At 48.5% G+C, this 20,958-nt stretch overlaps 1 protein-coding gene across 1 annotated transcript; it reads right to left on the bottom strand.

The window, feature by feature from the left end:
* Window positions 1-4,128: 4,128 nt before the first annotated feature.
* Window positions 4,129-14,647, bottom strand: FCAMR (Fc alpha and mu receptor; the record flags this gene model as incomplete). The annotated part of the gene is made up of 6 exons (XM_079723195.1): window positions 4,129-4,313; window positions 4,955-5,073; window positions 5,719-6,475; window positions 7,436-7,774; window positions 12,013-12,073; window positions 14,609-14,647. The coding sequence occupies 6 exons, from the start codon at window positions 14,645-14,647 to the stop codon at window positions 4,129-4,131; spliced, it is 1,500 nt and encodes a 499-aa protein (XP_079579321.1).
* Window positions 14,648-20,958: the final 6,311 nt, after the last annotated feature.

Genomic DNA, 20,958 nt, shown 5'->3' with positions numbered 1-20,958 from the left:
GAGGCAAATGGTGGCCTCCTGACCTAGTGCCTCAGTGCTCGTGATTTCTACAAGCCTCTAGGAGTATGGCATAGGGTCCTTTCCTGCAGCTGGCACCTCTCTGCTGCCTGTCTGGGTTTCAGCTGACCCCCTGGAGATCAGGCCATGGGGTGACAGCTCATCCCCTTGCTGATAGTGAAGGGAGCAGGTTGGCCTGGGAGGACCAGTGCCTTCAAGCCAAGCTGTGTCACTTCAAGAAAAATGGAGGGCTTGGTGGCCCTGGACCCTGCATGCAAGGCTACCCACAGAGAGTGCGTTTCCTTTCGTGTAGAATCTCCATTCTCCATTGAACGTTTGTCAAGCTGTTAGCCCTGGATTATCTACACCAATGGAAAATAATCACATAATCCATGTCTACTTGGCTGAAGTGAAGTATAAGTCTTTCGGTGGAAGTACCTTCCTCTTTATATCTGACTGGAGCTGTTATTTAACTGATTCTGTATTTCCCAGACCCCACTGGCTCCTGGAGAAGAGGAAGAAATCCCCATAGTCTTAGTGGAGAGCATGAGAAGTGGTCTGTGGAGTTAAGCATTTGCCCTGAGTTAGCTATGACGGACACCGCTGCAGGAGATTAAGATCTGAGCAAAATTTGCACAAATGCCAATAAGGACCTCGGGGCTGGTGAGTGAATTTTTAGCTCTTAGCTCCAGCTCCCTGAACTTTTCCACTTCACTTAGCCAGGACAGGAATGTCAGCTCAGTGATCGAAGAGAACAAATTACTGGAAATGGTTATGACATTTTTACACCCAGGCCTAAAAGAGGAAAACAAGGAATTCTCTAGAACCTTAAACAGGGAAGGCCTGACCAGATATGCAGGCCATAAGTCCAAGTATGGAGGTGCAGCGCCGTGATCAAGGATCTAGGCTGTAGCTGCTGTGCGTTCAGTGCCCAGGTGTGTAGCTACTTCCTGTCTCTGGCTTCAGTCTTCTCATCTGTAAAATGGGGATTATCCTGCCTACCTTACAGAAATGTTGCATCAAATGAATACGGAATGTGAAAACACCTAGGGGCGTGCCAGCTGTGTAGAGATACTTAACGAACAGTAGCAACATTAATAAGTAGTGGTGGGGTGAGAACGGGAGGGTTGAGCCCTAACCCGGAGAACATGCTTGATCCTAGGAAAGTCAGTGCTTCCCTGCCCTGTATCTTGGATTAGAAATCTCCACGGACACTTCCCTGATTCCAGCTTCAGAGATGGAGTGTCTCCATGCCCCTCATCCCAGAGGTGTGGGTATCATGCTAGCTGGGGATATGAGATTAAAAATCCAAAGCACTGACAATACCCAGCAGTGGATGTGGCCTGCTTAGCCTGCTTAGCCTGCTTTGCCTCTGGCCCCTTAAGTCCAAGCTCCTGCCCCACTGCAGGCATCCTTTAGCCCATAAAGGAAAGCTGTAAGCCTTCGGGGCTGCCCCACTTCCTTCCTGGCCAAGATTTCCCTCAGATCTTATCTCTGTTCTGCTCCAAAGACTTTGATCTTGGCTCTGCTTCATCCATTTGAAATTTTACTGGCTTCTGCTTGTGCACCTCAGCTTTCCCTGGAACTCTGATTTGGCAGTCTTTCCTACTTCTGGAAGCTGCCCCTGACTCCAGCCCCTTGGCCAACACACTTGCTGGTTGGTCCCCTCCTTCCCCCAGGCAGGTGGTCAGGCAGAATGCCCCAACGGCTGAATCCCAGACAGAAGGATTACAAGAGCTCAGAAGGAGGAGGGGGTGAGGAAAGGGGTGGTCCAGGGCAGCTGTTGAGAAGGAGTGATCCTTCATATCAGAGTGGGAACAGGAGAGTCTCAGTTGGTTTTATGGCTTAATGCGGGGATTGGCAGATTATGGCTCTCGAGCCAGATCCAGATCCAGCCTGCTTCTGTAAATAGTTTTGATGGAACATAGCCAAAGTCATTCACTTAGGGATTGTCTCTGGCTGCTTCTGTGCTGCCAGGGCAGAACTGAGTAGTTGTGACAGAGGCTGTATGGCCTGCAAAGTCTGAAGTATTTACTATCCGGCCCTTTCCCAAAAAGGTTTGCTGACCCCTGGTTTAGTGCATCAAGCTTCCCCAAACAAGAAGTTATTTGAGGAACCCAGTCCTGTGAGGTTGCTTCACCAAAACACAGTAGTCCCAAACCCGGGGAAACACACACAATGTCCCCACCCCCCAGAGCTATTCACAATGCACCTTAGTGAATTAAAGTCTTCCAAAAATCCGGCACAAAACCTGTTTTTTGTTTAACCCACATTTCCCAAACTTCTTTGGTCTACCAAACCTTTTTCTCAGCATGCCTCTTAACAGTCCTCAGAAGCTAGAATTCTGTGGACGCCTCTGGAAAACTCTATCAGGTGGAATGATCCTATACAGCCTGGGTTCTCTCCTGTCCCTGCCTCTAATGAGCTGAGGGACCATGGTTGAATTACATACCCTTCAGGGCCTGCTTCCTCATTGGTTGGATGGGATAACAGTGGCTCTCCTATCTCTTTTACAGGTGTTTCAGGCAGGTCCCTGAGATCATGTGCATGAAAATGGTCTGGAGCTAGGGCTGTGGTGTCATTGATTTTTGACGATGAGCTTTTCTCTGACACATTGTTTAGCAAAGGTGAAATGGGGAAGCCACCAGGTCAAGGTCATGAGTTCCCTTTTCTAGTCCTCACTCTGTTATTCCTAATTGGGTTAACTGAGTGACTTTCAACAAGTTACTTCCCCCCATGGGGTCTCAGTTATCTCACCCTGGGCAATGGATTTTAGACTGGTTAATCTCTGAGGATCTATTAGCTCTGAAATTCGGTGATTCCATTTGGTTAGGTGCAGGCAACTTCCCTGTCTATCCAAAGCTGTGAGTCTTTCTCTCCCAAACCATGAAAATGGCATCGTATTGATTTTCTCTGGACAGTGTCTGGGTTCAGCTCCACCTATGAGGAGGTAGTAAGGAAGGAAGGATTTCTGGTGCTGCTGACACCTTAGGAGAGAGGGCTGAGCCTTCTGGGAATGTCTACCTGACAATTCTTGACTTGATACTGGAGCCTTTCTTTCCCTTCTCTTCCAATGCTCAAGGGCTGCTCTGTCCAAACATGAAGTTCAGACAGCTTGCTGACAGATCTGGCAAAATAAAGAGCAGATGTAATTCCTGAAAAGACAGTGGGCCCAAGAGTGGAGCAAAAGTCCCCCAACAGGCATGAAATAAAGTGATTGTAAAGCAGAATCCACATAAAATTCCTCTTGGCCACCTTCTCTCTTATCTGTCCCTCTTACCATAACCACTTTCCAGCTTCATCATCAGTCCTTGATATCAAGGATTTACAAGCAGTTGAATAAGGGGAGCTTTATGGAGAAGATGAGAATCTACTGAAAAATACCCTCTTCCTTCATGAACTTAGGAAAATCCCAGAAAATCTTGACTGGGTCAAAAGGTCTACAGCATAATAAGTATGGGGCCAAATGGGCAGGGATGAACTGGGAATGAGGGTTCTTCCTTTTGGTCCCTGCGTAAGGACCTATGGGATCATCTAGGGGACTCCCAAATGAAGGGGGATTCAGAACATCTGTGTTGGCAGTGTCCCCAGAGGTCATGGAGCCCATGCCCCTCCAGTCAGCCATTCAGTCACAAATATTTATTGCGGCCCCTATTGAGCTGAAGTTCTTTGGGGACATAGTAAGATGGAGAAAACACAATTACTGTCCTAAGAGCTTAGAATGTACTTGAAAAGGATATAGTTTAATGTGTGCAGCAGGCTGAGTGTTAAGAGATGTCAGAAAAAGGGGACACCTACCAAGGGCTAGGAGTGATGGTTGAAATGTTGTTAATTCTCCACTCTGATTGGAAGCCTCTCATATTTTCAAACCTCCAGGAATGGAAATTCCACTTTTTCCAGGTCCACTGACCTCCTCCAGTAACTAATAGATCCTTTCTTGCAGACTTCTTTGAGTCATAGTGTCACCTTTGGCCATGAAAAACGCTGGACCTTCCTTGGTCCAGTGATGGTCAGCCTTTGCTTCCCCAGATGGAGTCCCAGCTCCCCAAGCTTCCCTTCATACAGGCAGAGGAAGGAAGAGAAGAGGCTGGTATTCAGCCCTGGTTCTTTTTTCCACGGTGACTGAGCGGCTTATCCTTCCATTCCTCGGGGTCCAGGGTCCCTCTCCGGGATACTCAGGCTGGCATGGAGAGGAGGAGAGTCATCCTGGAGCATCTTCCTTTCCACCTGGGGAGGCTGGTCTGGCTGGAGGCTTAGCTCCGGGAACTGTGTCATCTGAATCAAGGTGACCCCTGATGATCTTTCTGTCTCCTGAGCTGCAAAGACACAGAGAACACTGTGAGCGTCCTGGGCACTGAATTTGATTCCTTGAGAACCACTTTCACCCACCGCAATCCTCAAGGACTTCCTGACACAGAGGATTTGCAACTGAGCCCTTAGATCGGCAGGGATTGGGCCAGGCCTTTGGGGCACTGGGTCTGAGAATCTTAGCCCTTTTGACTTGCTCCCAGAGCATCTCACCCTTTCTTCGCCAGATCTAAATGCCGTGGAGCAGTCCCTTTAGGAATGTTTAAACCTGGGCCTGGCGCTTTAAGAGACCTCCAGCTGGGCCGTGCAGAGGGTGCAAATGCAGTCTGGTTCCACATTTGGGCCCTGTACTCCGACCTGCGGTCAGGATTGTTCACGTGGTTCATATGACTACCAGGTGTCTTGCCATCTTCTGAAGAGCTTCTCCTTAAGCTCTGGGATGCCACTGAGACATAAATATATAGACTACTTTCCCATTTGATTGATAAAGGAACCAAGGCCAAGCTTGGTTAAGTGGCTCAGACTAGAATTTAGCACTTCTACATCCAGAAGTCCTGGTACCAACTCTGACCTCGACCCAGTCCTGAGGGTGTCAGATGGGAACAAGTGCTCCCCTCCCTGGCCTTGGGGTGACTTAAATTCCACTTACACCTCCTTTTTCTCCGGAGCTTCCTTTGCAGCAGAACAAGAGCCGTCAGCATAAACGGACACAGCACCGAAGAGACTGGAGTCAGCATCCGAGAGAGGTTTTTCTCTTCCAGATAAGCACTGGAGTGGAAGCAGCAGGGGAGGGGATGGTAAACGCACAGGAGAGGGGAGGTTGGAGCTGGGTAGGAGACTGAAGACCCTTTGGCCCTTGTCCCTCATTTTACAGATGAGAAGCTGAGGCCAAGGCAAGCTGGCTGCCCGAATTCCCATGGAGGGTTAGTTGCTGAGCTGGGACTAGGTCCCCTGCCTTCCAGTTCCCAAGCCCTGATCCTTTCCCTCCTCCACCAACGTGCCACAGTGGGCAAGAGAAGTGAGTGAGGGTCAGGGCATCTACGCTTGGCATTTGGCTTTGCCACAATCTGTCTTTGTAGCTTCAGTGAGTCACCCCCTGACCTCGTCAGAGCTTTGTTTCCTCATCTTTAAAAAAAAAAAGTCCCAACAGTCCCACCTAAATATGCCATTATTCTAGTGCTTATATTTTTGCTTGAAAGTCACATGAAGATACTCAGATAGGGTTCTCCCAGCAAGGACCCTTGAATGAGGGAGGATTCTGACTTTCATGTCCCTTGCACTTTACTGTCCTGAGGTTACAAAGGGAGAGGAGTGAGCAGACAGAGGGAGTCACAGAGGTTAGCTCACTGAGGGGCGTGCAAAGGGATGGAGCAGATGTGGAGTCTCAACGGAGAGGGCAGCCTGGGGGTTTACCTCTTCACGTGGGAGTCCTTGCCCAGGGGCCTGAAGGGCCTTGCTGCCAGGGCCAGTCTTGACGTCACTTGGGGACCACTGTCTCCAGCAGGGATGTCTAGGCCTCCTTCACTGCTTCCTTCCGCAGATGCCATCTCTATGCTGGTTGGCTCCAAGGTCCACACAACTGCAACTGGGGTGGTTCCTTCAACGGAGCCCAGGGCTTGTGGCTTAGAAACCGACATTTCTTCTTGGAGGGTTTCCCACATCCATTTTTCTGAGACCAGGGTTGATGGCCTAATGGTCGCCATGACCTTCTCAGCTGTGTCTGGGGCTATTCTGACCCTCTCTGTTTCCTCTCTTTGCCTATCAGTCCCAGTAGTTGTTTCCCTCTCTCTTTCGCTGGCCCTAGCCCTGTTTGCTTCCAAACTTCTGGTGCTCCACACTCGATCATCTTCTGTTGTATGGGACACACCTCTGATGGCTGAAGCTGGACTCTGCGGAGTGGGCATGGTTGCCCAAATGGAACCCTCTAGCTGGCTGCCTGTCCCTGGAGCTACTACCCCAGTTGCTCCTGGGGTTTGTCTTCCCTCAGCTGAAGCTGTGGTTTTGCTGGTTCCTAGAGTCAGAGCAACTCTGTCCCATCCTGTCCCTTGTCTCTCTATAGTCTGGATAGTTCCTGGTGTCTGTCTGTTGGCCGCTGGCGATACTGTCACAAAGGATCCCGTGATGAGCTCGCCAGCAGCCACAGTGGCTGAGGGGATGGCTCTGGAAAGACCTGTGTGAACAGTAGAAGGAGACCAAATGAGAAGGCTATCGGGGCTGCCTCCAGGACACCAAGCTGCAAAGGACACCAGTCTTGACGTGTTTGCTCCATGGAATGCAACCTCACTAAGCAATGCAGTCTTTGGCCGATATGTTGGATAAAATAAAAAATTGGGAAAACCAGATGTGTTCTCTAGTTTGTTGCCAATACTGACATCTTATGTCCCTATCTCCTTTTAAGCCCACAAATTCTCTATCCAGCTGCCCCAGGACACCATGCTGTCCCCTTTCCCAGGGCCCACATCCCTCACGTACTGCTTTTCAAATAAGAAAAAAAGAAAACTCCAGTCACAGCAGAGCAGCCAATGTCAGCAGATGGTTAGATAGCAACATCTAATCAAACAAGTCCACTCTCTGGACTCCTGCCTGCCTGCGCCATGTCACCGGTAGACCTGCCTTTCATAGCCTGGATGCCCTTCCTTGGACTCTGGGTACCTGACTCTAGGTCAACTCTCCAGAATGAGCCATGCACGGCACTGGCCTGGTAGCTGTCGGATGTCTGCTGAGACACTCAGTCTTAGGAAGAGCTCAGTCTCCATTCTTCTGCTTTGCCTGTCTTATGTGCTCTGCATGTCTGAACAAAGAGACATCATGACCCTAAGAAGCCATGTCCTCCAATTCACCAGCTTCACCGAGCTCTCTTCAAATATATGTACCACAACTTTCGGGGGGAATTGGGTGAGATAGATTACGGGGATTCAGTTGGGACGTTTTCCCTAGTATCTACCTTCCCTCTGAAGGTGGTCTCCATCTGAAATGAAAGCCTATGTCTTAAAGCCCTTGCCTGACCCCAGCTTTTCATCATCACACCCCTTGTGTTTAAAGCCCTCTTGGACCTCTGGGTCTTCTGTTGCCCCTAGCCCTTCCTAGCATTCGTGTCACCAAACTTGACCTGCCAGCCATCAGCCCTTACCTGCAGAGACGGTCAGGTTCATGCTGAAGAAGAGCATGTTGTTTGTGTTTCCAATGCCACAGCGGTAGTGCCCCACATCCTCCGGGGACAGCTGGGACAGCCTCACCACAAACAAGCCTCTTTGTGGGAAGTCTGTTAGGGCCACACGGCCACGGTAGCGAAGGTGAGTGTAGTGGTTGGTGGACACGATGGTTTGGCAGACCCACGTCCGGGGGCTGAGGCGGCACCAGTACTTCCTCTGGTGGCTGTTGACGGGCAAGGGTGGGTAATGGCACTGGATGGTGACAGCTCCCCCAGGCTCCCCAGACACCAGCCTCGGGCCCTTCAAAGCATTTGCAGCTGCAGGCAGAGAAAAAAAGAAGTCCGGAGCAAGAGTGCTGAATTTGTCACTGTTTGGGGAGCTATGAGCTCCAAACCCTGGCAGAATTAGGGAACAGGTCGGAAAATGCCTTCATGAAAGTGAAGCTAAAAAGAATCAATATAGGAATGTCAGAGCTTAGCCACTAGGTCAGGAGTAGCCCCAAGGTATGAAATGGAGCTGTGTCCAAGGCCCTATGGAGAGATGAAAATGCAGCAATAATCTTACCACTATTTAGCTAACCACTATTGAGCTTATCATGTGCAGGTGATCTCGTACATGTCTGTCCAAAGCCTGGATTCATGCCACTGTGCTCCAGTGCAGATGTTTTTTAAAAAATGCAAATGTTTAAGAAGCTGCCATCTAAGCACCTGTAATAAGGCCAAGGCAACAGCTGGCAGAAAGACTGTGGTTTATTTGCATGGAATGTAAAAGAGAGATGTTAAAACAACAATATCCTGTGATAAACCATAATGGAAAAGAATATGAAAAAGAATATATATAAGCATAACTGAATCACTTTGCTGTACAGCAGAAATTAACACAACATTGAAAATCAACTATACTTCAATAAAATTTTTTTTAAAAGAGGGATGTTAAATAGTAAAAAGAGATGAGTGTGACTTCTGCTGAAAGGAGAGGGTGCTGGAAGCACAGGAATCCTGCTCTGCTCGGCGGATAACTCCCCAGACCATCGTTTTCAAAAACGTTCATAGTGCTCACTTCTCTAGAAATGGAAATAACCAAGTGCCACCGTCAAAGCACGGCAGAATTGTGAATATGTCTGCTTTGGCGGTAGGCATGAACCATAGTTGAAGTACAGTCCATGGTCCTTTTACTGACTTAAATTTGATCCAATGCAAGCAGAAACAAGTTTACTCTTTCTCTCACTGCCTCTTCATACTAGCTCTGGGATGTCCCTCCTCCTTGATGAAATCTCAGACATAATTTCAAATATAGTAGCTTTCATAGTCTCGCTTGGATAAGAAGATGCCCAGCCCAGTGACTGCTGCAACTCCAGCCTCTTATCCAACTGAAGCCTCTTCCTATTTCCCAGCTACACTTGGAGGCCTGATGTGGGGGGAGGGGGACAAGTCGGGGTCTCTTGCTTTGCTCGACCCCTTCCCCTACTCAGAACTGCTCTTGGGGCCCCTCTGGGATTGGGTGTGGAGGGGAGAGACGAGAGGTGAATGGAAAGTCGTGATCTGCTGGTGGCGCCCTCTGGGCATGGCAGACGTCCAGAGCTGTGTCCTTCCCTTTTGCCTCCCAGATCGCTTGTCCGTGGCCTCTGGCTGCAGTTCCCTCTTGGTAAGAACTGCCTCTCCTCCTGCTGGCCTTTTATGACTCCTCCACCGCCAAGCTTAGGACTTCTGGCCACGTGCCCCTCTCGTGGTTACAATCCCTTCTGGGTAGACCTCTTGGTAGAGGCACTGGGGCAGCTCCTTTCTCTGGGACCTACATTTGGCCGCAGGAAGCACACCTTTGTCCTGCTGTCAGGATAAATCTGGGACATACAGCAAGCTTGTTGAGTGGCGTCCTAGAAGTTCCTTCTCTTACTTGGCTTAAAGTGAGGAGGAGGTGATCCATCTTGTCCCCCAGGGGCAGGTGGTGGAGAGCACAGCACACTGTCTCTCTCCAAACAACTCTTCTCTTCTACCTCTGATGATTCTCTAGGAGACTACACGGTGGGCTATTTCTGGAACAACTAGCCTTGCCATCTCTCTCCATAGTCCTGCCCAGGTGGTTCTACATGTTGCTTTAGGATGTGGGTGCCTGGCATCTATCAATTTGTTCTATGTCTTCAGCACCTCTGAATCCAAGAAAGTTTCATCCTGTTGCCAGGACTGGCTACATAATTTGCAGGGTCCAGTGCAAAATAAAAATGGAGGATCCCTTATTCAAAAGTTACTAAGGATTTCACTATGGCAACAGTAGAGCATTAAACCAAGCACCTTCTGAATGGGGTCCTGTGTGACTGCACATGGCACATGCCCATAAAGCTGACCTTGCCTGTTGCATATGTCTTGAGGTCTCATTATAGGAAGAGTCAAGGCCATACATGTTAGGGATAAATCAATACTCATTGTAGCTTTAATTAAGCGACACACCACAACTATGCCACTATTGATAAAGTTAAATGGTAACTTATCATTAAAAAGTAAGAATCTTCGTAATTACAAACAAGGACCACCTCAGGATGACAGTGATGGTGCTCTGATAAAGTGTTCACACCTCATATTTCAGGAATCTGCATGTGATCTACATGCGGCGCAGGCAAAAGGATTAAGAAGCCCAATTAATCAGCTGGATGGGCTGTTCTGACTTTGCAGTTGAGAGCTGATTAGGAATCCTTAATCAACTTTTGCAATAAACATTTTTTTCTTTTATAAATACCAAATTTCACTTACCCTTAAGAACTTATTCGCTGGATGACTAGTAGCTCTTGGTTATATATAATAAAGGTTTTTAGAATTTAGTACTGGTTGCCTGTGAGAATTAAAGAAAGGGCTGACATTTTAGGATCAATGTGGCGCCTGCCAGGGGTCCCTTCGGTGGAGGTGGTGCCCCTGCTCTCATTCACCCATCATCTCCCAGCAGCTGTCCACTGTACGGCTTCAGTCAGGGATGAGCGAGGGAGGCCTGCACTGGAGCTTGACTGGAGGCCATGGACTGGAGCTTGACCTGGTCTGAGGAAGTGCAAAAGGCCTGTGACACGAACAGGGAGAGCAGGGCTGGTGCCTGGGATGGATCACTCCTCCCTCCAGCAAAGGGGTGAGAAAACCGGGAGTGTCTCCTTGGCCCAGAGGGTGGGCCCAGAGGGCAGAGAGCCATCCCACAGCCACCTGAGACACGGTCTTCCGTGTGGAGGGGCCAAAGCAGAACCTGGGGCACAGGGAGGAGATGGGCCCTCGAGGGATCCACAAAGGCATCCACAAGAGGAGGAGCCAGCTCTAGAGCCCTGCCAGGCCAGAGAGTTCCCAGCCATCCCATCAAGTAAGAGCTGCCTGGCTCCTGCTGTCCTCCCACCTGCTGCTGTGACCCTATTGGCGTCCCAAGTGCCAGCTGCCTCGGCAGGGAGGAGAAGGAGCAGGGGAAGGGAGAAGGCAGCCCCCAGAGCCCTCCCTGCCTTCCTGACTGCGGGCCGTGGGTGACAAGGGGGCAAATCTCTGAATGAAGATTAAATTGCTGACCAAAATATTTAACCAGCCACTTACAATGATCAAATTAGAACATCTGAGACTTAAAGGAATTAGGTTAAGACTCCTATATGTTCGGAGAAAAATCATGCGGGCTGGGGAAGCTTGCTTCTTCTGAAAAATTTTAAAGGGGGCATTGGGAGATGAAAATAAAGAGGTGGTGTGATTATATCACAGAGAGTTCTCGCTCAGAGATAAGCTACCTTTGATTCATTAAAATTCTGATTTGTTTGTAAGACAAACACAATTGTTAATCCTTTCTTTGTATTACCATAGCGTTTATTTATTCATTTATTCTTTCGACAATTATTTGTTAAGCATCTACTTGGGTACCAGACACTCTAAGCACATACTCACTACATTCCTCAATGGCTCTCCATTACCATCAAAATAAAATCAGATACCACAGCATGGAGAGAGGACCATTCGTCATCTGAGCCTGATCAGCACACCAGCCTGTCAGGACCTACAGAGCAAGAATTCTGTCTTTCATCCGTGTGTCCCTAGTGCCTGGCACATGGTAGGCCCTCCATAAGTATGCATTGACTAAATAAGTAAATGTGTAGATGTAGTATTTACCCATCTGGTTTCTTTGTAGACTCTGCACTATTTGGAGTAGGTCAGGGTTTTTACGTCCCTAGTACTGGGTCTGGCACTTGAGCGTTTTTAGAATGAGTGGAAATAGAGTGGTGCTACCTCTGGCTTTTGCACACCCTGGAACCCATATCTTGCAAATGCAGCCAACTTTCTGTCATCAATTTGAATGGAAGAGAGCAGAGACAGATCAAAACTGTGAATATTCCAGCAATCATCAAGTCAGACATATGCCCCCTCATGTGAGCTCTCACCTCCCTCATTCCCTCTGACCCGGATCTGACCACTCCCTCGATCCAAAGCCATGCAGATGCCCGAACTACGGTGCGGGTGCTGAATGCTGCTGAGGTGCCCGTCAGGCATGTCTGCAGCCTGGAAGGCTCGGGTCTGGGTGTACAAGCTCTGAAGCTGGGCTGTTTGGGACTCACCCTGCAGCAGACACAGTATGAGGAGGACGGGCATTTTCCATCCTGCCCTCTGGTTGGTGACCTGCAAAAAAAACACTGCAGATGAAGAGGCTTGAGAGGAGACGAGTGAGAAGCTGGGCGAGTAGCCCTAGGACCTGGGCAAGCACCTTCTCACTCTGGGATCTTGGTTTGCTCAGTGCTGGGGCTGGATCAGCTCCACCTAAGAGCAGGATGTACCTGCCCTCTGAGGGAAGCACACCTCCATCCTCACGGCCCTAAACACGCACATTTGGCCTGGGTCACTGCCACCAAGACTAAAAAACTCCCTCTGGGGGATTCCAGCCCCGGCACCCACCTGCCAGCATGGAGCTCTGGATTTGGGGGAGCATCGTGTAGTGGAAAGACCCCAAGCTAGAAGTTTAAAACTTAGCTGGAATTGTGGGACCCTGGAAGGGTTACTCAGTCTTGGGGATCAGCTTCCTCTCCAGGGGGAATGAGAATCTGTACGGGGCTGTTGTACCAGTTAAATGAGACTGTTTTAGAAGAGTCAACAGAAGGCCTGGTCCTGAGTCGCTCGCTTCCCCTTCTCTTTTGCAGAAGGAGAATTAGTTCCTTCAAGGGAAGCTTTCTATCTCACTGGTAGTGTGCCTCCAGTCAACAATAGGAGTAAATTAACTCTCAGGCCAAGTAGTTTTCTGCCCAAGGGTCCTATTCTGTTTCTTCTCCACAATTTCTAGAAAGCCCTCCCTGGCCCCCAGTCCACACTGATCTTTCCCTGCTCTGGTCTCTCTCACTGGCCTGGGGAGCTCCTTGAGGGGAGGACTTTGAGCCTCCAGGCTCTGAAACAGGATCTAGCCTGGTGTAGGTGCCCAAGGCACAGCTATTGTGAACAAGAACCTTCCACTCTTTTGACAGACACCATGCTGACCACTACTCAATGGCCTTCTGTTGCTTGCTGATTAAAAAGGCAGGGATGGTACATTATACTTCATTTGTAGTTCCCACAGGGTTTTCGTGGATGCTTTTTGAGTGACTAAAAATCTCTTCTTTGAATCTATCTACTCTGCAGTTCCTGGGACCCGTGGACTTTTTTTTCTAAAGAAAGCAAAATTAAGTTAGCCATAGTTTTCTCCTTCCAATGCTAATACATGTCTCGCTAATGTTAAGAACAGGCTCTTAACAGTCAGTGGTCCCCTCACCCCACCCCCTGTATAACTAGACAAAGCCACACGAGGCCACTGGCCAGTCTGGGCTGTGGGCTAAAGGGGGAGAAAAGGGAAAAAGGTGAGGAGGAGAGGGGGAAGGCAGAGGAAGTAGGAGAAGGGGAAAGGAAAGGTAAGGTGGGAGTTGAAAGGAGACAGGAGAGAGGAGAGAAGGAGATAGAGTCCATGGTTGGCCCTGTAATGCAAGCTGTCGGCTCAGTGTGGCTCTGCCTAGCCATCTCCACTAAAGCCTCTGCCTGCTCTATCCAGGTAGGGCCCCCAGAGTGGCCAGATCTGGAAAAGTCCATGGGCTCCTTCTGCTTCCTGTGCCCTCCCCTTAGAATCTCCCGGGTCTTGGGCACCATCATGGCAGCCTCAGGCCCTCCCTGCCCTCCAGAGCTGCTGGTTTCCTGCCTGCACCTGGAGGCTTTCCCAGGTGCGCCTGCAGCTAATATGTTTTTTGATTAATATTCAACAGTTCCAGGCTAATTCTGAGGCTGGTGCCCAGGTTCCCCCAGGTGAGTTTTTCAAAAGTGCTAAGTGCTGACACAGCACATGCTGGGGCCAAAGTCTGCAGTGCCATGCTGGGGTTCTCTGAAGTGTGCACCAGTGGGTGCAGCTATCTCTCGGCTTCAGGAGCAAAAGCCGCCTCTGAGGGGCAATGAGGAAGCACAAGGTGTGAGATAAAATGCCTCCAAGGAGTTATCGGCCTTGACTAGAGGCTGCAAGGATAACATGCAATGGAAAGTCTCCAAGTTATCCACCTGCTGATAACCTTCAGAAAACCTCTCTCCAGGAGACAGGGAGCCCCAACTCAGTAGCTTGGGGCCACAGGCCTCTGTGATCGTGCACGGCATTTTAGGGGACAAGGGCACATTGGGGAATTCTCTTGTCCCTCAGTCCTGCTGGGAAGGGATCTACCCCATCTTCAGCACAGGCTGGTGTCTAACTCCCCAAATCCCTACTGGCCCCCTGAGCCCCACTTCTCTCCTATGCCCCCATCCCCGTGACAGCAGACAAGAAAGGAAGGAGGCAGATGTAGAGGGAAGAGCACAGAACCAGGATTCAGGAGGTTCCGCATTGCCCATGGCAATGACCTTGAGCAATGTCTCTTTTGTCTCCACTGCAACACAAGAGCTTTGACTGCAAGAGCGCCATATGCTTCCTTCTCCTTCTTAATATTAGTTGGTTCTAAATCCCTCAGGGGGCTGTAAGGAGTCATGCACTCTGGTGGGAGGGAGAGTGGGGGTGAGCAGAAGAGTAGGGAGGTAGGAGGGAGATGCTGGCCTGAACTCCAGAATCCTTCCCTGGCCCCCGGGAGCGAGGCCAGGCTGCTCTGGGATGGCCGCTGCTGCAACTCACCACCCACATCCAGAGACAAGCCCCCAACCTCTTGGGGGAAAGCCTCACCACACCTTTTGTTCTCCGGGCTTAGCTGGGAATTCTCCATCCATCTCTGTCCAGAAATAAAATCCACTTGGACTTCTTCTGTTTTTGATCTGCTGGTGATTGAACGCCTTCTAGTTTCTTTTCTTTAAACCTTGAGGCTGAGTTGGCTGTCTGATGTGACAAAAGGCAGCTGGAGTTAGCACTGGAAGATGGAAGGATGAGGTATAGCCCTGCCACTCACCCCTCCACACTCCCAAGATCACGCTGGATCTTGGCTTTTATTTCATATAAAAAGGGAGCCAGTCCAGGTCCCTTGTTCTTACTGTCACTTATCCCTGCAGAACTTTTCCAGGGGTGATGACCGTGGCTTCAAGGGAAACACACTGACCCACATCCTTCTACCTCTCATTTCCCCTCCAGTCCAGGGTCCCAGACTTTTTAGGATGCCCCAGATCAGCCAGCCCATTCAGACCTCTCCCGGGTAAGTGATGCAACAACATGGCAGAAGAGAAAATTCAAGAGAGGAATTCCCCTGCTTTCTGGCTGGCATCTGGTTCCTCCTAGCTGGCTGGGCCCCTTCCATTTCCATGGGGAGGCAGTTTGGGTCCCTGACTCCAGTCCAACTGCATGCCTGGTAGTTACCAGCTCATGCCCTGGACAAAGCACAATAGAGTAAATGAGATGATCTCCATGGAGAAAGAACACTGACAAGTGTGGCTTATCCAGATGGATGACACACTTCAAAAATATCCCAATATTTCCCTTTGGAAGATATTTCATGGATGGGTTTCTTTCCTTGTAGAAGATGTAATTTGCCTGTCTCTGTTGGTTTTAAACTGACATCAAACGGAAGGCATAGGGGCTTCCCTGGTGGTGCAGTGGTTAAGAATCCTCCTGCCAATGCAGGGGACATGGGTTTGAGCCCTGGTCTGGGAAGATCGCACATGCCACGGGGCAACTGAGCCCATGCGCCACAACGACTGAGCCTGCGCTCTAGAGCCCGCGAGCCACAACTACTGAGCCCGTGTGCCACAACTACTGAAGCCCACGTGCCTAGAACCCAGTGCTCCGCAACTAGAGAAGCCACTGCAATGAGAAGTCTGCACGCCACAATGAAGAGTAACCCCCACTTGCCGCAACTAGAGAAAGCCCACGTGCAACAACAAAGACCCAATGCAACCAAAAATAAAATAAAATAAATAAATTTATATAAAAACAAACAAACAAAAAAATGGCAGGCCTACTCCAAGCACTCAACAAGGAAGGGGCTCCAGAGGATACATGTGCTGCAGACTACAGTTAAAGACTCTCACCAGGACCCCTGATAGAGTATGTAGCATCCTTGAGCCAATTAGAAATGGCACTTCTTCCTTAAGAAAAATAAATTTAGTTGGTATATTGTTGCATAACTTGGATAACCATTGGGGCAGCATGTATTACCTATGCTTTCGCCCTTCCAGGTTTGCAGACAGGGCAAGGTTAGGAATTGAGCCACTGAAAGCAATAGGAGAGGAAAAGAAACACCTCCATGGGATGCCTGGAATATGACTGGGACAAGACTGTCTTGTGCATCCGTGCATGCCAGTGTCCTTGTGCACAGCTGTGTGTCCTGCTGTCTCAGGACTTGGTCATGAGCTCCAGATCTTCACAAATACCTAGGGCCTCCCATGTAAGTCTGAACACATCTACAGTGTGGATGGCATCCCCTTAGGCGTGGCATGCTGGAGCAGTGTACAACCTGAAGAACTGTACGTGGTGGTCCTGCCTTCAGAAGCTTATCCCCAGGTTTGAATGATCTCTGTGCAGGTGGTAGAGAGGGTTGATGCCTGGCTAGATTCTCCCTTCCCAGCTCCCCAGAGAGCAGTATAGCCTCATGGTTGATCACACAGACTTTGGAGTCAGGCTCCCTCCAAATTAATATCCCAGTTGTACTTTTTGCTGGGAAAGTGATATGGGTCAGATTACTTATCTTCTTTAAACTTCATTTTCCTGATTTGTAAAACAGGAGAATAACAGCACATACCTTATAAAGTTTGTACGTGAATTAAGTGTGATAATTCATGTAACTCAAAGTGCATAACCTGCAGTAAATTCTCAATAAATATTATCTGATAGTATTAATAGCTTAGCTTCTAGCAAAAGGGAGCAAGTGTCTTAAAGACTATTTGATTAGTAAAGACGTTAAGTTATAAAGTCCAGTTAGTTTGGAAAGCATGGGCCAGTTTTCAGAGCACTGGTCCAGAGCCAAGCTGGTCCCCTCTCTGAAGATTTATGGGGGTGAAAACGGTACTGGCTACTTCTCTTGGGAACATAACTGAATTCTCTTGCCCAGCACAAAGCCACAGGTGGCCTCTTTACACAGGTTTATGACACTGTGACCTTCTGATTACAGGGCCCAGACTCCAGAAAAAGGCAAAATAATACTTAGACCAAATGTCACATCTGGGAAGAGCTTTATCCACTCCCTGACCCCCCACCTCCAACCTCCAATCCCAGTTGTAGCAAAGGATTTTATTTGCTCAATAGACACAGCAGAGGGAAAATCAGCAAACAGAATGCTAACCAATGCAAGAAAAATCATTTGTGCTGAAACAATCTGTATTGATCTCTTTCCTCTCCAAAACATGTTTTCTAATGAATAAGAGCAATGTATAGAAATGTTTTATGCTTCCATGTCGCTGGTGGTCAAGACTTACATTCTTCCTTATGCATCATTGCAAATTTTTCTGCTTCCTCTACCCACACATGTAAGCTTTTTTCTATCCTTGTTATTTGCGGGAGAGACACATCCTTCCTCCCTCTCCCTCAGCCAAGTTCTGGTCAGAATACTGAAGGCTTAAGAAAACATTGTTTAAAAACACTTGGATTACTACAAGTCCTTTATCACTTCCTTAAAAACTCATAGAGGGGGCTTCCCTGGTGGCGCAGTGGTTAAGAATCTGCCTGCCAATGCAGAGGACACGGGTTCTAGCCCTGGCCCAGGAAGATCCCACATGCCACGGAGCAACTAAGCCTGTGAGCTACAACTACTGAGCCTGCACTCTAGAGTTCGTGTGTTACCACTACTGAGCCCATGTGCCACAACTCCTGAAGCCCGCACACCTAGAGCCCGCGCGCCACAAGTGAAGCCACCTTAATGAGAAGCCCGCACACTGCAACGAAGAGTAGCCCCTGCTCGCCACAACTGGAGAAAGCTTGCGCACAGCAACGAAGATCCAACGTAGCCAAAAATAAATAAATTTTTTAAACAAAGAAACTCTTAGAGGAAGGTGAACTATTCAACTTGTCACTCCTCCAAATGATAACAGAAGAAAGTAATTGCATAGAACAAATAATGGTTTTATAATGCCATTAGCAGGCTTTTACAACTCCAACCATCATTTGGCTGATAGCAAAGATTACGATCCAGCAACATTCACACCTTCCAAACACAGAAGACGTTTGTTCTGGAGGCAGCCAGGAGAGCGCTGAGATGGTTAAGTTCCTGCTGTAAAAGCACAGAGTAAAGAATCCCAGGAGATTATTTCATAGATCATAGGAGTAAACATATAGCCTAAGATCTTAGCTGAAATTCATCTCAGGATGTTGGTATAGATCACTGTGGGAAAACATGCTCCACAGCTCTTAGCATAACCTTTCTGGAGTGACTTGAGTCTGGGGATTAAAACAAATATACTTCTTACTGGTTGGGATTATTTGCTTATGATGCTATTTGTAATAGACATTATCCTGTGATGACGAATCACTGGCCCTTGCAGGATGGAAGGGGCTCCAAATAACTAACTTGCTGTGGAGGAGCAATTGGTCTCCCCGAGGAATGGTGCTGCACGGGGGACTTGGTGTTCAGCTCTGTTGCTGGCAGGGTGGACGCTAGTTAACAACAGCGCTAAACTCAGCCTTGGTTAGTGGGAGCCCAGGCTGTTCTTGGGAGCCCATAGTCCATCCCTCTGACCGTGACTACTTCTCTCTTGTGTCCATTGTGCCAGCACCACGGTGGCCAATGCCTGGAATTGGCTGATACCAGATGGCCAAATCATTCTGTCTGCTTGGTAATTTAGTGCCTCTTCCATGGTGGATACTTTCTGGTGGGCATTAGCCTATGATACAAAGAGCTTCACACTTCATACAGCTCCCTTGTCCATCCATGTGTCTTTAACCAATCTTTCAATCTTTCTCTATCCAGGCCTCCGTCTATATTCTAACATCAGGCCATTTTTCCTTTAACACAAAGTAGATGACCAGGTGCACTGCCTAAAGTTCTACTTCCTGGAAGGACTTTCTCTTGCTTTCTCTGCTTTGCAAGGCCACTCCTTGTAACACAACTACTGGTTACTTTCAACTTGAACCTGCATATCAAACCAACTCATCTATAAACAAAGCCTGGATTTTGTTCTTCTTCCATGTGGTTTAATGTGTGCTCTTGTGTGGCCCCTTATGGAGGGGCACTGGTGCAGCAGTGGTCGTGGAGATGAGGGACAGGCTACTTGATCATGCAGCCTGCTTGTGCCCTCAAGCCCTCATTGTGCTTGGTCCCAGCTGTACCACTTCCCATTTATTCTGAGTTGCTGCTGGCAGACTTGACCTTATGACTTAGTAGGTGTAATAGCTCTCAGTTCACGATGGGCAGTTCCACATGCATATTCATCTGGGGTCCTGTGTTCAGGTGTTACGTCTCTCCCAGGGCCCAGTATCACGCTAGCAGTTGTTTTTCAAAAGACACATGATTCTCCCTTGCAGGTGGCATGGCCTTGCCAAACAACCACAGGGGACTATGTGACCAGGTTGTGATTCTCCCACTGGGGCTTGTCATAAGCTCCACATAGCATCTTTTCCCAACACCTCTACCTCTAATATTAAGTGGCAAGACTGCTTCCATCTCAGCCTGGACCTGCTGCCGAGGTCCTGGATGTGGACCCTGATCTGGGGCCCGCTCAAAGGTAGAAGCATTTCATGCTGCTTGGTGTATGGGCTAGAGCAGTATTTTTATGTGGAGGGTATGCTGCTCCAGAGCCAAAGAAGCTTGTCAAATACGCTGCTTCCTTCATTGTGGTGGAAGGTACAAGATATAATATCCTGTCTTTCACTTGGGATGGGAGTTCCTGGCTGGACCCTGATCACTGGACCCCTAAAAACATCGCTGATGTGGCAGTCCCCTGGAATTTTCATGAGGTTTTCCTTCCATCCTCTGAGGCATATGTGTCTTACTGGGGCCTCCAACATGCTAGGTGCATCTTGCTCACCTGGCCTGATTAACATAATACCATCAATAAATAATGGATCGATGTGACATTCTTCAGGATGTCCAGATGGTCCAGATCCCTTTGGACTATATTATGACTTAGGGCAGGGGAGTTAACATAGCCTTGGGGACAAAATTGTAAATCTATGTTGTTATTCACCCGTATAAGTGCAAATGGTCTCTAATCCTTTCCTCTGAAGGGAATAGCAAAGAATGCATTCACCAGACCAAAGCTTCATACTATGTGCCAGAGGCCAGGTCATATCTGCTGTGGTAGATAAACAGATACAGTGGCTGGAATTGGGGCTTATATTTGGTTGAGTTTTCAGTAGTTTATTGTCATCCTCCAGGCTCCACTAGGTTTCTGAAGGGGCCAACTATTGAATTGAATAGTGACATTATGGGAACTGCCACTCTGCATCCTTTAGATCCTTAAGGGTGGTGCAAATATCAACAGTTCCTCCCTACCATGCAATAATATTTTGTATTTATTATCTTGGCTGGGGATGTGACAGTTTCACAAGCTTCCATGTGGCTTTCCCTACTATGATAGCTCTTACCCACAAGCCTAAGACCCAATGATTCAGCTAAAAATCATGTCAACCCCAGTTACACATTCAAGGACTGGAGAAATTACCACTTGGGTATATCTGCAGACCCAGTGGGCACACTGTAAACCAGACCTTGGCAGAGACTTTAGTCATTACCCATATACCCCACTAGTTAGAACAGGGGGCTGTGATGATGCTTTGGTTCTCTGGGTATCATGTCAGCTCAGAGTCTGTGTCCAATAGTCCTTAGAATATTAGGGGGTCCCCTTCCCCCAGTTACCCAATCAAATAACTGTGGATCCCTTTGGGAAGGACTTATGGAATCATGCCTCTGTATGTTTGGTGTTGTAGGTTTTTCTCTTTTTTTTTCTCTTTGGGGCCTGGCTGAATCTGAGTCTGACATTTTATTGGGGTTGCTGCCCTTAGACTCCTTGTCATCCATCCTTGACTTCTTCTAATGATACAAGCTAAGAAACACCCTTGTTGGCTGAGTGTTTATTTTGCCTCTAAAGACACCATATTCTTTTAATCATCTCCATAACTCTCTGGGGTCAGGCCCCTTGGCTGCCACTCTAACCTTGTTGCT

This window comes from Hyperoodon ampullatus, assembly GCF_949752795.1.
Source record: "Hyperoodon ampullatus genome assembly, chromosome: 2".
Taxonomy (NCBI): Eukaryota; Metazoa; Chordata; class Mammalia; order Artiodactyla; family Ziphiidae; genus Hyperoodon; species Hyperoodon ampullatus.
Note: the sequence above shows the minus strand (reverse complement) of the source record. Positions and strands in the feature narration are given on the sequence as shown.